We start from the raw sequence: 17,948 nt of genomic DNA on the forward strand, positions 1-17,948 counted from the left end.
CTGACATTAGTAAGCATGCAGATGATTTAAAGCCACTGGGATTTCCCAGGTTCTACCTCTAGTCCTTAGAATTTGGTTTACACTCAGTTGACCTTTAGGTGAAATGCAGGGTTGATCTGAGGAATACGAGCCTAATAATTCATTGTACACTCCTGCTCAGAAAGGTCCATAGGATTCTGTTCTAGCTAAATACTGCCCCTAGTATGCAATGAAGGAAAGAAAAAAAAAAGAAAAAAACCTTCATAAAAGAGGAGTCATTTTTAGTAACAAAACTGGATTTGAGGCCATTAAGTTATGCTTCAAGAATCCTCCTAAATCTTCCCCCCAACATTTTGGTATCAAAATACCAAAATGTTGATTCCATATCAAAGCCAATTCTCAGATTAAAATCAGTTAGGAACCAAAATTGAGCCAAATCTTAAATAACTCCAAAGAGAAATAGGTTTGTCAGGTCCATTCTAGCCAATGTATAACTGCTCACAATTGGTGAAAATGAGTCCCTGGTAAGGCCTTCAAAAAAAAAAAAAAAAAATCAAAGCTACATTCTCTTCAATGCCAGAATACAGTTTTATGTTTCCTCATGTTGTTAAAAAACTTGGATAAGTCATTTCTTATAAAAGACTACACTCACAACAATCATAATTTCAAGCTAGTAAACTGGTCAGGTCTACTCATCCTAGTGACAAAATGGAACAAGCTATTTGCTGTTGGACTGCTCTCTTTTTCACAACATAACTTTATGAGTAACAAGTCTTTGATGTAAAAAAAAAAAACCATATTATTCACTGTTTTGTAGAATTCCGTCCTGACTACAATAGATACTAAAATTCTAAAATATTCTAATCATCACATGTTATCTCAAGGAACTCAAGTCAAAATTCATATTAAAACCCGTATGATGCCACATCAAAATAGCCTGAAAATTATTCTACCTAGATAATAAAGTATAAAAAATAACAAATTAGTTTAAATGCAAAGCTGAGGACACAAGGAAGAAAAAGCTGAGGGGTCAAAAAGGAAAAAGGAGTTACAAATCAGAGTGGTAATGTTCAAAGATTGGCACTGTGTAGTTTAAGATTTTAACGCCTATTCAGGAACAGCACAAAGATAGATAGATAGATAGATAGATAGATAGATAGATAGATAGAGCCTAGGGTCTACACAGGCTGAGGTGTTAAATCCACAATGATGCACGATACAGGGTACTGAGAATCTATGCCTTCAATAGAAGGGTAAACCAGAAAAGTTTCATCTACCAACAGAGGAAGCACAGGAAGTACTTCTGCTCTAGACTAGCAAAGAAGTTTCCCCTGAGAATTCAAAACACCATCCTGCACTTCACACAGGTATGTAATTTACAGCATGATCCAGGAACCCACAAACCCATTTAGCCCAAATTCTAAATCCCGCAAACATATGCTTCAAAAATATGGATGAAATGAGGCCACTTTCAGACACACAAAAGCTGACATTGTTCATCCCCAGCACACTGGTGCTACAGGAAGTGTTACAAGATTTGGGCTGAAGGAAAAAGGTATGCTTCTACAAGAAGGAATAAAGAACAGCAAAAGAATAAATGTTAGTAAAAGAGTGTTGTTTAAACTTATTTATATATACATACACAGACATATACAAATCTACTTTTAAAAACTGTTGTCTACTTATAGCTATTTTTTGTAACAATGTAATGTGGGTGTTTTGGCATATATACATAAAGTATGTAGAGCACAAAAAGCAGGAGGTAAGTAAACTTACGTTATTCATGAAGTACATGAATATTTTCAAAGTAGATTGTGATAGGTTAAAGATGTATACCATAATCTTTTGAGCTTTCTATAAAAAAACACCAGAAACAGACACAACTAAAAAGTGAATAAAGGAAATGAAACAAACTATGAAAAAAAATCACTTAATTCTCCCCAAAGGAGTCAAGAAAGATGAAACAAGAACAAAGACTGGAGAGGACAAATAGAAAAAAAAAAAAAAATACCAGAGATAGTAGACTTAAACATATCAATAATTACATCAAATGTTAATAGACTCAGTAAAAGCAGCGATTGCCAGACAGGATACAAAAAGCAAGACCCAACTAGATGTTATTCATAAGAAATTCATTTTAAACGTAAGAACTTTGGGGGTGCCTGGGTGGCTCAGTCGGTTGAGCGTCCGACTTCAGCCCGGGTCACGATCTCGCGGTCCGTGAGTTCGAGCCCCGCATCAGGCTCTGGGCTGATGGCTCAGAGCCTGGAGCCTGTTTCAGATTCTGTGTCTCCCTCTCTCTCTGCCCCTCCACCAGTTCATGCTCTGTCTCTCTCTGTCTCAAGAATAAATAAACGTTAAAAAAAAATTTTTTTAAATAAATAAATAAATAAACGTAAGAACTTTGGAGTACTTGGGTACTTATTTTATCAGTTAATTAGGGAGGGGTGTTAAAGTCTCATAACTCTGATTGTGGATTTGTCTGCTTTTCTCTTTAAAACTTTCAATAAAGGCAGGGACACCTGGGTGGCCAGTAAGTTAAGCATCCAACTGTGGCTCAGGTCATGATCTCATGGACCATAGGTCATGATCTCACAGCTCTTGGGTTCGAGCCCCACATCAGGCTTTGTGCTGACAGCTCAGAGCCTGGAGCCCGCTTCAGATTGTCTCTCTCTCTCTCTATCTTTCTCTCTCTCTGAAAAATAAATAAACATTAAAAAAACTTTTTTGAACTAAAAAAAAAAACTTTCAATAAAGACAAAGACAGGTTCAAAGTAAAAGTGTGGCAAAAGATTTACCATGAAAACACTAGCAGAAGGCTGTGCTTCTGAATATCAGAAAAAGTAGACATCAAAATTGAGTGCTATCACATAAAAAGAGAAGCACTGTGTGATAATAAAATGTCAATCCAAACATAATATTCACATTCACAATCTTGAATGTGAGTGACCCAATAATACAGCTTTCAAATAAAGATGATGCAAAATGGAAAGCATTAAAGAGAAAAGTAAATAAATCCACAGTTAAGATACTTTTAACAACTCTCCCTCAGTAACTTATTTCACAAAACACCAGTTAGAATTTACAAGTTTTGAACCATGCCATTAACCAATCTGATCTAACAGATATGTATGACACAATATATTGAACATCACTCTCTAGTGTGCATGGATCATTCACCAAGAAAGATCACATGCATCCCAACAAATTCCAAAGGAATAACATCTCGAGAACACAATACGTTCTCTAACTGCAATGGCATTAGGTTGGAAATGAATAGGTATCTTAAAAAAAAAAAAAAATCCAAATACTTGTAAGTAAAGCAACATGTTTTCAAACAAGAGAAGATTTTTATTTTTTTTAATTTTTTTAATCTTTTTTTAACGTTTTATTTATTTTTGAGACAGGGAGAGACAGAGCATGAACAGGGGAGGGTCAGAGAGAGGGAGACACGGAATCTGAAACAGGCTCCAGGCTCTGAGCTGTCAGCACAGAGCCCCATGCGGGGCTCGAACCCACGGACCACGAGATCATGACCTGAGCCGAAGTTGGCCGCTTAACCGACTGAGCCACCCAGGCGCCCCAAGAGAAGATTTTTAAATGGTTTAACCTGATGATAAAATATAAGCACACCTATCAAAATTTATGTGATGCAGCTAAAGCAGTTCTTAATGAGAAATTTACAGTTTTAAAGGCTTGTGTTAGAAAAGAAGAACAGTATAAAATTAATAAGGTATGCTCCTACTTTAAGACACTAGCAAAGGAGAGGCGCCTGGGTGGTTTAGATGGTTAAGCATCCGACTTCAGCTCAGGTCATGATCTCATGATTCGTGAGTTCAAGCCCCAACGCCGGGCTCTGTGCTAACAGATCAGAGCCTAAGCCTGCTTCGGATTCTGTGTCTCCCTCTCTTTCTGCCCCTCCCCTGCTCGTGCTCTGTCTCTCCCCGGCTCCCTCTCTCTCAAAGATAAAATAAACATTAAAAATTAAAAAAAAAAAGATATTAGCAAAGCAAAAAATAAAATAAAATAAACCCAAAGTAAATAGAAGAAGGGAAGAATGAATATAAGAAGAAAAAAAACTGAACAAAATGTAAACAAAGCAAAACAAAAAGACAAAATGCAAAAACTGATTCACCCCTACACCAAGACTGATTGTATAGACACAGAAAGAGAAAACACAAATTCTCAATATCCAGCATGAAAGAGGGGTCACCTCTACAGATCATACCAACATTAAGTGGATATGATGAACAGCTTTATGGCAACAAATTCAAAAACTCAGATAAAACAAACTCCCTCAAAAACAAAACTTACTGAAATAAAATACACAATAAGAAATCATCTGAATGGTTCTATACATCTTTTAAAAATTGAGCACATAATTTTAGAAATTCCCACAGAGGACTCCAGAGTCTCCTGGCCTCAAAGGTGAATCCCATCATATCTTTAAAGAAGAAATAAAACAAACTTTCAGAAAAAATGGAAAAGGAATAAAATTCATTTTATGAGGTCAGTATAACCTTAAAATCGAAACCAGAAAAGAACAAAGAACAAAAAAGTATAGACCATTATCCTTCATGAACGTAGATGCAGAAATCCTCAACAAAATACTAGCAAATCAAATCCAAAATTATATATATACATATATTATATTTTATATTTATATCATATATAAAGACCATGAAGTATGAAGTTGGTATGTCAAGAAACCTCTGAACAAAACTGAGTTAAATCTGCAACAGAAATGGAAAACATGTTTGCACAGGAGTGGTGGGGGCAGGAAGAACTTGAAAGTAATCATACAATTATAGAGTAAATTTTAAAATACAACAAAAGGACAAGTTATGTAGACTAATTATATAAGTGAATAAATTTTTATTTCACGTTGTTCTGAGGGTTCTGACTAATGCAATTAAACAAGAGAAATCAAAAAGGAGAGAATAGATTATACTATTATTTTCAGGTCATATGATTTCATCCTGTTGAAACTCAAGAGAAACAATGGAAAACTCTGAGAAGTAATATAATTCAGAAAGGTGGCAAAACCATATATTCCTATGTAAAAATAAGTGAAAAATAAAATATTCATTTATAATTTTAAAATAAACTTACTGAGAAGCATGCAAAATTAATATAAATACTACTAAGAGATATAAAGGAAAATTAATAAATCAAAAACCATATTCTAATTTTGAATATGATGACTTCATATCATAAAGATGACAATTCTTGCAAACTGATCCACAATTAAATGACTAAGTAAAAAATATCTATATGATTTACTTAGGACTAAACAAATTGATTCTATCATAGAGAAGGAAAACTAAGCAAGCAAGTATAACCAAGAGAATGCCTTGCAACCTCGGGGCAGGCAAGGATACCCTAGAATACGCAAAGCACTAGCCATGAAAGAAAAAGCTCATAAATTGGAGTTCACCAAAATTAAATTTTTTTGTTCCCCAAAACACACCAGTAAGAAATGAAAAGGTGAGCCAAAGAGTGAGAAAATACATATGTATACCTGATTCTTATATCTCGAATATAGACAGAATGCCTACAAATCAATAATAAAAAGATAAAGATGCAATTTTAAAGTGGGCAAAAGATTCAAGCAGACATTTCACAAGAGAAGTAATATGAACGGCCAATAAACACTAATGACGCTTAACATCATTAGATGTTAGGGAAATAAAAATAAAAACCAAACGACTTCACACTCACACCAAATGCTGGTCAGGTTGTGGAGTAACCAGAATTTTCATATATTGCTGATAGAGGTGTAAAATTGCACGTGATGAACTCTGGAAAACCGTTCGTAGTATGCCTCACTTTTTGTCCCAGCAACTCTGCTCTTCAGTATTTATCAAAGACAGATAAAAGCATACGCCCACAAAAGACCTGGAACAATATTTACAGCATCTTTATTTTTTGTAGCCCCCCCCCCAAAATGGAAACTTTCCAGACGTCCTGCAACAGGACGATGGATAAACAAAGCGTGGTACGTTCACACAACAAAGTAGTAGGAATAAAAGGAACAAACTACTGACATCATGGCAACAATATGGATTAATTTCACAGGCTTTGAGTTCAGAGAAGGAAGACTGGAACACCATATGATTCTACTTGTATGAAGTTCAAGAACAGGCAAAACTAAGAGAAGTCAGACAGGTGATTGCCTTTTGGAAAAGGGAGGTGAAGAAGTAACACAGAAAGGTCACAAGTGAACTTCCTAGGATGATGGGGACAGTAGAGATGAGGGTGACAGTTGTTCCGTGGGAAACACATATTTTTCAAAACCGTAAAACTAGACTTAAGTCCTGTGTATTTTATTGAAAGTTACACTTCAGAGTTTTTGTGAAAAAAGGAAGGTGACCAGGAAATTTGTGAAAAGGAAATTAGAGCAATGGAAGGAAACTAGCTGCACGGGGGGGGGGGGGGGGGGGGGGGGGGAGAAGATTTGATGTAATCTGCCCCAGAGGGGAGGAGTATTTTATTAGCAAATGGTTTAGAATTGCCTGCCTATGGAGATAATAATAATTAGGCCAACTTTTAGTTAGTTGTGTGTTTTGTTTTGTTTTGTTTTTACTGTTCTCTACAGACAACATGTTCCTTTCCCCACCCCTACGGACACCCCCCAATATGCCTCTGACCACTGGTACAATGTACTAGTAACTATATTTAAAAGGTACAGCCACTAAACTATGTAGTACTTGGTACTGGCTCAAGAATAAAAAATCAATGTGCAGACACCAGAAATGAACCATAATGCATATGGGAATTGCATATGTGGAAAATGTGGCTGTGCAAATTCCTGTATAAAAAATGGATTATTCAATAAATAGCACTGTGACAAATGGATAACAATATGAAATAAAGTTGGATCCAAACCATATAACCAGCACCAAAATAACTTCTGAATAAGCTAGTGCTAAATATTAAAAAAAAAAAAAAAAATGGATACCCCCCCTTCTCTTGCCCAAAAAAGAAAAAAAAAAAAAAAAAAAAAGGCCATTGCAGAGTATGGGAGAATTTGTTTTTGGAATCTTGGAGCAAAGGTTTTACTATGCAACATATAAAATCCAATGCTAAAAAGACTGACAGATTTGACAATAAGGCAATTAAACATTTTTACATATAAGTAAACAAAAAGAAAAACACCTGGGGTATTTATAGCATACACTATAAGGAATCACATTCTTTAGCATATAGAGTACTCATATAAAAAAAAAAAAAAGAACTAATACAAATGAGCAAAGAATAGTACAGAATAAGAAAAATGTAAGCCCTTACATGATAAAAAATATGAAATCAGAACTAAAGTCTCCCTTTACTAAAGGAACAGAATTTTGATTAAAGGGAATCTAGAAAGTGGTCATTTGGACTTTTAGTAACACCGCATAAGTTACAAAGATTTATCATTTGAACTCATTAGCTTAAAACCAAATGTGTTGGGGCACCTGGGTGGCTCAGTTGAGCGTCCAACTTCGGCTCAGGTCATGATTTCACCGTTTGTGAATCCGAGCCCCACATCGGGCTTTGTGCTGACAGCACAGAGCCTGCTTCAAAATCTCTGTCTCCCTCTCTCTCTGACCCTCCCCCGCCTGTACCCGGCCTCTCAAACATAAAATTAACCAAATGTGTCGATTCAAATGGGATTTCCTATCCCCTACTTCCATCATGGGTTTCATCCTCCCTATGTTTTCTGACACAGTATCAAAGAGGTAAACAGCTCTTTCAGATGTACTGCAGAACCTGTCTTTATCTTTAAAAATATAAATCCCATCACTATATCTGCATGAGCTCTAAGTTTTAGAAACATTTGAAACAACAATTTGAAAATAAATGTGTTAAGTCTGAAAACATAGCATGGCCAACAGTGATAGCATGTAAATTGCCCTTGTTTATCATTTAAGACATGCATCACTTCGCAGTGAACTTGCTGTACATAAGCTGTTTCTGAATGGTCATGTGGAAAATCCAACAAAATTATCATAAAATTTCGTAAAAAGGAGAGGACCTTTCAAGTTTGTTTTTTCCTTTTCTAGCCTTTTTGCTACCTAGCTCTATACTTTAAAACATACTGAAACTTCTAGTGTCTAACAAAGCATCTTGCTTCAATATGAATACACATTAATAAAAGTACTTTTGATGATTTCAGAACCTAAACACAATACAGAGCTTTCGTCTTCGATGAAAGCATGAACAGACAGTACAATGAAAAGGAAACATAAATGGCTTCTAAATATAAAAAGATGTCAATATCACTCACAGTAAGAAAAATGCAAAATAAACTAACAATGAGCTTGGTAAAGATAAAAAAGATGGATACCTTGTATTATCAAGGATGTGAGAACCAGCACCCTCGCCTACTGTCAGTAGAAATATAAATTAATGCAACATTCAGAGCAGGCAATTTGGCATACTGATCAAAATTTGAAATGTTCTGCAATTCCATCTCAAGGAATTTATCCTACGGTAATATTTGCACATATGCAATGCAATGCACATTACAAATGTGACATATGTTAAAAAAATAGGTTTATAATAGTAAAAGCTTACATATAATCTGATTAAATAGACTGTAGCATATCCATACAAAGTGATAATGAATTCGTTAAGATAAATGTGATAATTCTATATGTATCAATATGGAAACATCTCCAAGATATAGAAGTAAGAGATAAAATTAAGGTGCAGAATATTTATGTAAAAACTGTATGTCTATATAATAGATCTCAGAATATATAAAAGAAAATGCTAACTGGCTGCCTGTAGGGAAGAGATTTGGGGGACTGGGAAGCTGGGAGACCGAGGGCCAGGGATGGGAAAGAAACTTAGTTTTGCTATATATGCTTTTGTATCTTTTGAATTCTGTACCATGTTCCTATGTTACTGATCCAAATACATAATAATGTTCTTTAAAACAAGTTAAACATTTGCATATACTGCAGCACAGCAGTGACAAAGAACTATACTATGGAGAGACACAGGAATCAGAGGACAAGATGGGACCAGAGGAACAGTTAACGAAACTGAAAGGGCCTTTTGCGTGGGAGGGACATTGAGAGCAGAGACTGCTGTAAAGAAGAAGAAAATGGAGGGATCATGAATATAAGAAATGAGCATATTCTCCCAGAGGTGACGACTCACAAGCAGCTCCGTACGAGAAAGAACTGGCCCATAAAAAGTCTTCTCCTGGTTTTGTCCTAGTGAGATAAATTAAACCAAGGCCTTGGAGAGACGAAGCAGACTCAACAGGGGAAGAATACATCTAGGACAGTTAGATCATCACTGGACCCAATGACTATCGCAGGACAATCACCAAACCAATACCATATATTGTTCTCTTTTATCTTTTATGTTAAAATATGATAAATTATTTTGTTTATTTTTAAAGCAGGATGGTGGCTTTTGCTTTCGTTTTTGGCACTTAGGAAAGAGGATACTCAGAGTCCTGGGGAAGGAATCAATAATCAAATAAAACAACCCTATAGGTTAGGCACTGTTCTTGTACACTTATTTATTATCTCCATTTTTTTTCTTTTTTTCTTTTTTTCTTTTTGTAAGTTTTACACCTAAATTCCAGTTAGCATACAGTGTTATATTAGTTTCAGTGCACACTACAGTGATACATACATACATCACCCAGTGCTCATCACAAGTGCACTCCTTAATCCCCATCATCTCTTTAACCAATTTCCCCACCTACCTCCCCTCTGCCAACCATCAGTTTGTTCTCTACAGTTAAGTGTCTGTTTCTTGGTTTGCCTCTCTCTTTTTTCCTTTTGCTTGTTTGGTTTCTTAGATTCCACATATGAGTGAAATCATATAGTATCTGTCTTTCTCTGACTACTTATGTCACTTTGCATAATACTCTCTAGCTCCATGCATGTCATTGCCCCGAAAAACCAAACAACCTTGAAAAGAAAAAAAAAAAAAAAAAAAAAAAGCAAAGCTGGAGGCATCACAATTCCAGACTTCAAGTTATATTACAAAGCTGTAGTGATCAAAACAGTATGGTGCGGGGCGCCTGGGTGGCGCAGTTGGTTAAGCGTCCGACTTCAGCCAGGTCACGATCTCGCGGTCCGTGAGTTCGAGCCCCGTGTCGGGCTCTGGGCTGATGGCTCAGAGCCTGGAGCCTGTTTCCGATTCTGTGTCTCCCTCTCTCTCTGCCCCTCCCCCGTTCATGCTCTGTCTCTCTCCGTCCCAAAAATAAATAAACGTTGAAAAAAGAAAAAAAAAAAAAAAACAGTATGGTGCTAGCACAAAAATAAACACATAGATCAATGAAACAGAATAGAAAAACCAGAAATGAAGCCACAACTATATGGTCAATTAATCTTTAACAGCACCAGAAAGAATATGCAATGGACAAAAAACAGTCTCTTCAACAAATGGTGATGGGAAAACTGGACAGCAACATGCAAAAGAATGAAACTGGACCACTTTCTTGCCCCATACACAAAAATAAATTCAAAATGGATGAAGGACCTAAATGTGAGACCTGAAACCATAAAAATCCTAGAGAACACAGGCACTATCCCCTTTGACATCAGCCATAGCAACATCTTTCTAAATTTGTTTCCTGATGAAAGGGAAACAAAAGCAAAAATAACCTGTTGGGACTTCATCAAAATAAAAAACTTCTTTTTTTTTTTTTAACGTTTATTTATTTTTGAGACAGAGAGAGACAGAGCATGAACGGGGGAGGGGCAGAGAGAGAGGGAGACACAGAATCGGAAGCAGGCTCCAGGCTCTGAGCCATCAGCCCAGAGCCCGACGCGGGGCTCGAACTCCCGGACCGCGAGATCGTGACCTGGCTGAAGTCGGACGCTTAACCGACTGAGCCACCCAGGCGCCCCAAAATAAAAAACTTCTACACAGAGAAGCAACCAATTAAAAAAACTAAAAGGCAACCTACAGAATGGAAGAAGATATTTGCAAATGACATATCCAGTAAAGGGTTAGTATCCAAAATCTATAAGGAACTTATCAAACTCAACACCTAAAAAACAAATAATCCAATTAAAAAATGAACAGAAGACATTTTTCCAAAGAAGGCACACAGACGGCTGACAGATACATGAAAATGAAATGCTCAACATCATTTGCCATCCAGGAAATGCAAATCAAAACTACAATGAGATATCATCTCACACCTGTCGGAATGGCTAAAATCAACAACACAAGAAACAACAGGTGTTGGCAAGGATGTGGAGAAAGAGGAACCCTCTTGCACTGTTGGTGGGAATGCAAGCTGGTGTAGCCACTGTGGGGACCAGTAGGGAGATTCCTTAAAAAGTTAAAAATAGAACTACCCTATGATCCAGCAACCACACTACTGGGTATTCACCCAAAGAATACAAAAATACTAATTCAAAGGGATCATGCACCCGATGTTTATAGCAGCATCATCTACAATAGCCGAATTGTGGAAACAACCCAAGTGTCCATCAACTGATGAATGGATAAACATGTGGTATATATATTTAATTTACCATTACTCAGCCATAAAAAAGAATATTACAACAACAATAAAAAAAGAATGTAACCTCCATTTTAGAGATGAGGAAAGTGAGGCTTATAGTAGTGAAGTAACTAGCCCAAATAATAATAAGTAGTAAAGTGATAGAGCCTGACTTTAAACCAGGGCATTCTGAAAATAGAGTTTTTGTTCTTAATCATTTCATGTTGCATCCCACCTCAGCCCCTATGAGGCCTCCCACCACTCACTGTTAAATAGAAGTTATCATGAGGAATGAAATAATACACGTTGTAAAGTTTATTACAGTGCTCTTCATACAGAATGATTGTTTAATACAGTTAGCTGTTGTTATTATTAATAAACACCTCTTTCTTGGTTTCCTAAAAGCTCTTCAAACTCTGTATCCCCATAACTACAATCAGTGCCTTCCTTTCCTGCCCCAAATATGTCCTCTATCTTCCATATGTTGGCTTCCGCACAAATATCTTCATTCAATGCAAAAATCTAGTTGTCATCATATACTATTCTTTTTTATCCTCTTTATTCAACCACTAAATTTCTCAGTTTTAACTCTCAACTCTCAAATCCTTCACTGCATGTAGCCAATGACACTGTCTCCTATTTCAGGAGCTCATAAACATTCATCTATGGCATTTCATAGTTATGGGAATCTCATAGAGGATAAACAAACAGGTCTCGTTTCAATCGTAGATTCAATGGAATGGAATACCTGAGTGGAATAATTTGATGAAAGTAAAAGTTGCCTAAAAGGTGAAGAAGTAGTAAAATACATAATCACAATGTATGATCTGTCCCTGCTCTCAAGAAGTTAGCTACGCTGCAACTTTATATAAATATACATCGTGGTCTCTCCAACTTCCTCTGATCTCTATCGTAGTCAAGCTAAGAGTCACTTTAAATCAGTTCTTATTAGTAACATCAACCTCTAAAAACTTCAACATTTAGTTATTAGTATTTTCACTTGTCATATATATTCTTTATCACTTCCCTCTAGTATATTTTATTTCACACATGTGTCATGTCACAGAATTTCCACGGTGTGAGTTTTAATCCCTTTTCAAAAGAGACCTAAAGCAGATTTTCAAAGTTCACTTGCCCATTTACAAAAACTATGCAACTGCTCAGATGCACGATTTTTAAAATTATAAATTTTTCTCTAAATTTAGAATATATATAAAATATCCAGGCAAATATTCAGCAATCCCTATCTGTCTTTTGATTTACTCAAAACCTCCTGTTTTGTTTGTTTTTTACTGAAGTACAATTAGCATACAGTGTTATATTAGTTTCGGGTGTACAACACATTGATTTAACAATTCTATAAATTACTCAGTGCCCACCACAACCAGCATAGTTACCATCCATCACCACCCAATGTTATTATGATATTACTGATTATATTCCCTATGCTGTACTTTTCATCTCTGTGACTTATTTACTTCGTAAGTGGAAGTCTGAACCTCTTAATCCTCTATCACCTACTTCCCCAATCTCCCCGCCCTCCTCCTGTCTTCTAAATGCATTTTTTTCCACATTTTTGTTGAATGGTATGTTGCTAAACAATATAGTTCAAAATACTTCTATATCACTAACAAAAAACTCTGGATGTTTGTATAGTATTCTTGCTGAAAATGTACAAATTCTGGTCTCTGTCAGGCTTGTGATAAGAGGTAGGATGGTACGAGTAGTATTGAAAGTTGTGATTTTATTATAAAAGTTGGCCCTAGGAGAGCTCTTATATCCCATTTCTAGAACAATTTTATTAATATTGTATACATGCTTTTGTATTTTTGAGTAGAAATGCAAACGCAAACAAATTAATTTATCACTGTTAAGACAGTATTTGCTGGAATGCAACTTGGCACAGCTATTGCCCAGATGAAATGGAACATTCAAATATACAGTAACTTGAAAAATACCTTTTTGCTGAATTGCAACTCCAAATGAGAATTACAATGAGCAGTTAGATAAACGTATAGGGTATGGAAGCCTGAATAATGTGCTTCCATCAGAAAAAGCATCACATTTCAATGAAAACAAAGCACTTTGCCCTGAATATCATAGCTACAGCTGCAACCCAACAGATAATCTTCCTGTTCCTGAAATGGGAGAAATACAAGTCACGTATCATCTGTCCGCATCCTTCATTCCAATAACAATAACCATTAGTAACATTACTTTTTACAGTAAAGGTCAACAGTCCATCACTAATGAGTGAAAATTTTATTTTCCAGGGTCTCAAGAGATACTAGTATCCTAAGAGACCCGATCACTATTATAAAAAGAGGTAGAGGAATAATTTAAGATCCTCATTACAGTGGTCTTTATACAAACAGATAATATTATCTCTAGACAGTGAAATGAGCATCACTTTGTTCCCAAAGCTATAATTTCATTATGCTTTCACTAGACATGAATAGGTCAGTATTCATTGCAAGATAAACAGAGATATGCTCTAGCCTATGGGCAAATAATTTACCATAGAAATTCAGTTTCCTTATTTGTTTCGCACAAAACTCAAAGAAACATCCAAAGTACATTAAAAATATATACAATCAATCCTTTTTCTTTGAGTCTATGTGAAATAGGATAAATTCATACTTAAGCAAATATTCAATCTCTCAGACCAACACATTCATATTAATTTACTGTTTGCAACCTGAGGTGTTAAGTGATCCTAACTCTTCAAACACAGGGGCAAAGGCAGATAGATGAGTATCTGGGCAATGATCAACATGTATTTCTTTATTCTAGTCTGATATTTCTGAAGAAAACTCGGGATGTTTGTAGGGTTTCCCTGCTGCACATTACATCTCCACTAATGTTTCCACTAGGAATGTTTTTGTCTATAAGCAACAGAAAATCTGACTACTAGTGACAGGAACTCATTGAGGGCGGATATTTTTCTCACATTGAAGAAAGGTGTCTGATACGATTAAACCAACAGCTCAACGATGGCATGCCTAATGATTCCGATACTCTTGGCTCACCTTCACCAAGGGCTGGTAAAACTCAAGATAACACTTTTGCATTAAAAGGTAGTGCCAACTACACTTTATTTATTTTTTTTATCATGACTTTCTAGAAGCCCTCATAAATTTTCTTACATTTCGTTTGCTAGAACTGCCACAATCATTCCCAGTTGCAAGGACTAAAAAATTTTATATTTTTCAAGTCGTTCCATTGGGGATTGAAAGAGAGAAAGAAGTTGAAAATGTCTGTTAAGATAGCCATTGAACAGGTTCTAGAACACTGTGCTCTTTCAATTAATCAAAAGTCTTTATATATGTGTGTGTGTGTGCATGTCTGTGTGTGTATGTATATACATACATATGTATGTATGTATGTATAAAACACATAACACATTCACTCCTTCCCCAAGGGAGATAATCCCAAAGTCTCATCTAGTTACAAAATCTAGCTCTGAGTGTGGGATCTGTGAGGTAGAGAAAAATCTCTCCATCATGGTCTAGTGTGCATTATTGTGAACCACTGACCTACACACTGAAAGACAACTTGTCTGTTCCCAACACACTCAATACACAATGATGAAGAAAAAACAGAGTGATGGCAACATAAATTCTCATTCAAAAATGGGAAGAACAAGAAACATACAGTGGTCAACTGTCCACAGCACACAGCAATCCCTACATAAACATACCTTAATTTCTTTGGCTATCCTATTGGGCAGCCCCTGATTCAGCTATTCGCCCTTGACTATTGTCATTCATATTCCCTGGTTCTGCGCTTTAGGATGATGTCCCTTGTCAATTATTTTCCTTGGCTATATAAGAGATTGGCATTGGCAAGTGTAGCCTTCCTGCATTCTGTACAGTTTTTCTCTCTACTGCTAGTATATACATCATACTGCTCCTATAGTACAGGGCATTGATTTAGAGGCTGAATAGTCACCTAATGTTTACTATCCAAGTTTGGTCTTTCTTTCTTTCTTTCTTTCTTTCTTTCTTTCTTTCTTTCTTTCTTTCTTTCTCTTTCTCCTTCTTTCTTCCTTCCTCTTTCTTTCTTTCTTTCTCCTTTCTTACTCTTTCTTTCTTGCTCTCTTCCTTCCTTCCTTCTTTTCTTTTTCTTTCTTTCTTTCTTTCTTTCTTTCTTTCTTTCTTTCTTTCTTTTTTAGAGAGAGAGAAAGAATGCAAGCATGAGCAGGGGAGGGTCAGAGGGAGAAAGAATCTTAAGCAGGGCTCAATCCCACAACCATGAGACCATGACCTGAGCTGAAATCAAGAGTCAGACACTTAACTGACTAAGCCACCCAGGCACCCCCAAGCTTGGAGTTTGTTTAGCCACTAGCCATAAATAGCTGTTTAAATTTAATTAAAATTAAATAAAATTTAAATTTAAATGCCTCAGTTGCACTAGCCACATTTTGCATGTCCAATAGCTACATGTGACTAGAGTCTACTGCATTGGATGCTGAAGATATAAAACATTTTCATCATCAGTGGAAGTTCTATTAAATAGGGCTGCATAAAGAGTACCATAAAAAACCCTGTTGAATTTTATTTGAAATGTTCTAATGCACATAAAATTCACATACTGTTAGTCTATCTATTATATTATGAAATCTTGTCATTTCCATAGCTAAGTTATCACCAAATGTCTCGTTTCTGGGATAGGTGTCAGAATTCACTATGAAAACTACAATCATCAAACCATCATGTATCTTGTGTTAACTCTGAACACAAAAGTAGCACTAGAGATTCTAAAGGTATTGAATTGCCTGAACTGTACTCCTTGAGGGTCAGCTGATAAACTTAGCTTGTAGAAAACTGGCAGGTTCTCTAGGGAGCTTGCCCTGGATCGAATATGGTGCCCAGTCTGGGACATGTCTACAGTGATTGACTCTAAGTCCTCAAAACTGCCTCAAAAGTTTAGTAGAATTCCTATAGATATTTAAAAAAAAAATTAAAAAAGGATGGTGACAGAGTCACAGTGTCTTTTCTCCTCAAAGAATTCATTCTGGGGGCGCCTGGGTGGCTCAGTCGGTTGAGCGGCCGACTTCGGCTCAGGTCATGATCTCGCAGTCCATGAGTTCGAGCCCCGCGTCGGGCTCTGTGCTGACAGCTCAGAGCCTGGAGCCTGTTTCAGATTCTGTGTCTCCCTCTCTCTCTGCCCCTCCCCCACTCAGTCTCTGTGTGTGTCTCTCTTGCTGTCAAAAATAAACATTAAAAAAAATTTTTTTAGAGAATTCATTCTGAACCCACATCAATATCTGCCAACACCTACGTTATCCCAACCAAGTAACTGAAAACTAAAAAGAATAAAAATTCTCCAACCACATAAAAGAAGAGATCAGCCAAAGGATTTCTCTTTAGGTTTCATGCTAATTTAAATTTGGAAAACTTGAAAAGACCTCAAGTTTTAGTCTGACTCATCAAAGGAATCAGAAAGGAAAGTTTTTATCTGTGCTTTGCAGGAAGTCAACATCTCCAGAGCAGATCCAAATCCAAACCCAAATCAGACTTCTGCAGACATTAGCAGATTATTCAAATCTTACCTGTGGTCAAATTCTATATATCTGAGAATTTTTTAATTACAATTATATCCAATAATCAACATGAGCATACAACATAGACATTTTACCAATCTCTAAAACATATTGTTAAGAAAAATAAAAATATATTAAATACTCAAATCAAGTATAAACATGTACTTCAGAAAATCCATGTTTGATGCTATTGAGACTCATTATTACAAAGATTAAATCTTTATACTAACTCAGAAGCTTCTGTTAAAAACTCTGACCAATACAATGAGTTTAGAGAAACATAAGAAGATTAAAGGAATTCTTATCACAATGAAAAATGCTGGGCTATCGCCTTTAAAAAGGTACAAAATGCTAAAGAGGCAAGCTTTTTTAAGAATCAAATAATCAAAGTTTCATCTATAATATAATGAAATATGTTTTTCAGTAAAATCAGATAGCATGCTTAAAATATATTAATGTATAGCAATTATCATGCACAATGGCTGTAACAAAACACTTAGAAGCATACAAATTAAATACAGCTATAAAATTAAAACTAGCAATAATAGCAACAAGAAAAAAATAATATTAGACAGAAAAAAGACTCTAACCACTTTGTCCTCCTGGTGTGAATATCCACGAAAGCAAGTTAGAAAAGACAGAAAAGACAAAACAAAAAAAAATAATAATTAATTCCATTCTTAAAACAAGCAAGAGTTTTTAAGAGTTTGTTAGTGAAATAAAAATTCTGAGAAAGTCTAAATTGCATTTTGTGAAATATAAACATTTTAAAAGGAAAATTTTTTCCACATATTTCAAGCAAGAGCACGCCATATACTAGAATTTATAAAGATACATAAACACAATAATTTGTGTAAAAGCAATAAAAAAAACAAACATCAGAAAAATGGGGATGTTCTTTCCACAAATAAAATCCCAATTTAACACTCAATTAACTCAAAGAGAGAAATTGAAAAA

General features: G+C 35.7%; 1 protein-coding gene across 24 annotated transcripts in view; it reads right to left on the bottom strand.

Annotated features, from left to right (window-relative positions):
- The window catches only part of RIMS2 (regulating synaptic membrane exocytosis 2), a 614,217-nt gene that overhangs the window by 457,782 nt on the left and 138,487 nt on the right, over positions 1-17,948 (bottom strand). For 11 of the 24 annotated variants that reach the window (XM_047088895.1, XM_047088904.1, XM_047088891.1 and 8 more), the window contains one exon: positions 17,582-17,593. The exons of the other annotated variants lie outside the window; for them this stretch is intronic. In XM_047088895.1, the coding sequence (XP_046944851.1) occupies positions 17,582-17,593 (12 nt within the window). The remainder of the gene's footprint in view (positions 1-17,581; positions 17,594-17,948) is intronic. 24 annotated transcript variants of the gene reach the window in all.

The sequence above is a fragment of the Lynx rufus genome, unplaced genomic scaffold, assembly GCF_022079265.1.
Source record: "Lynx rufus isolate CCGP_SWC_20201006 ecotype Redwood Valley unplaced genomic scaffold, mLynRuf1.p SCAF_26, whole genome shotgun sequence".
Classification (NCBI taxonomy): domain Eukaryota; kingdom Metazoa; phylum Chordata; class Mammalia; order Carnivora; family Felidae; genus Lynx; species Lynx rufus.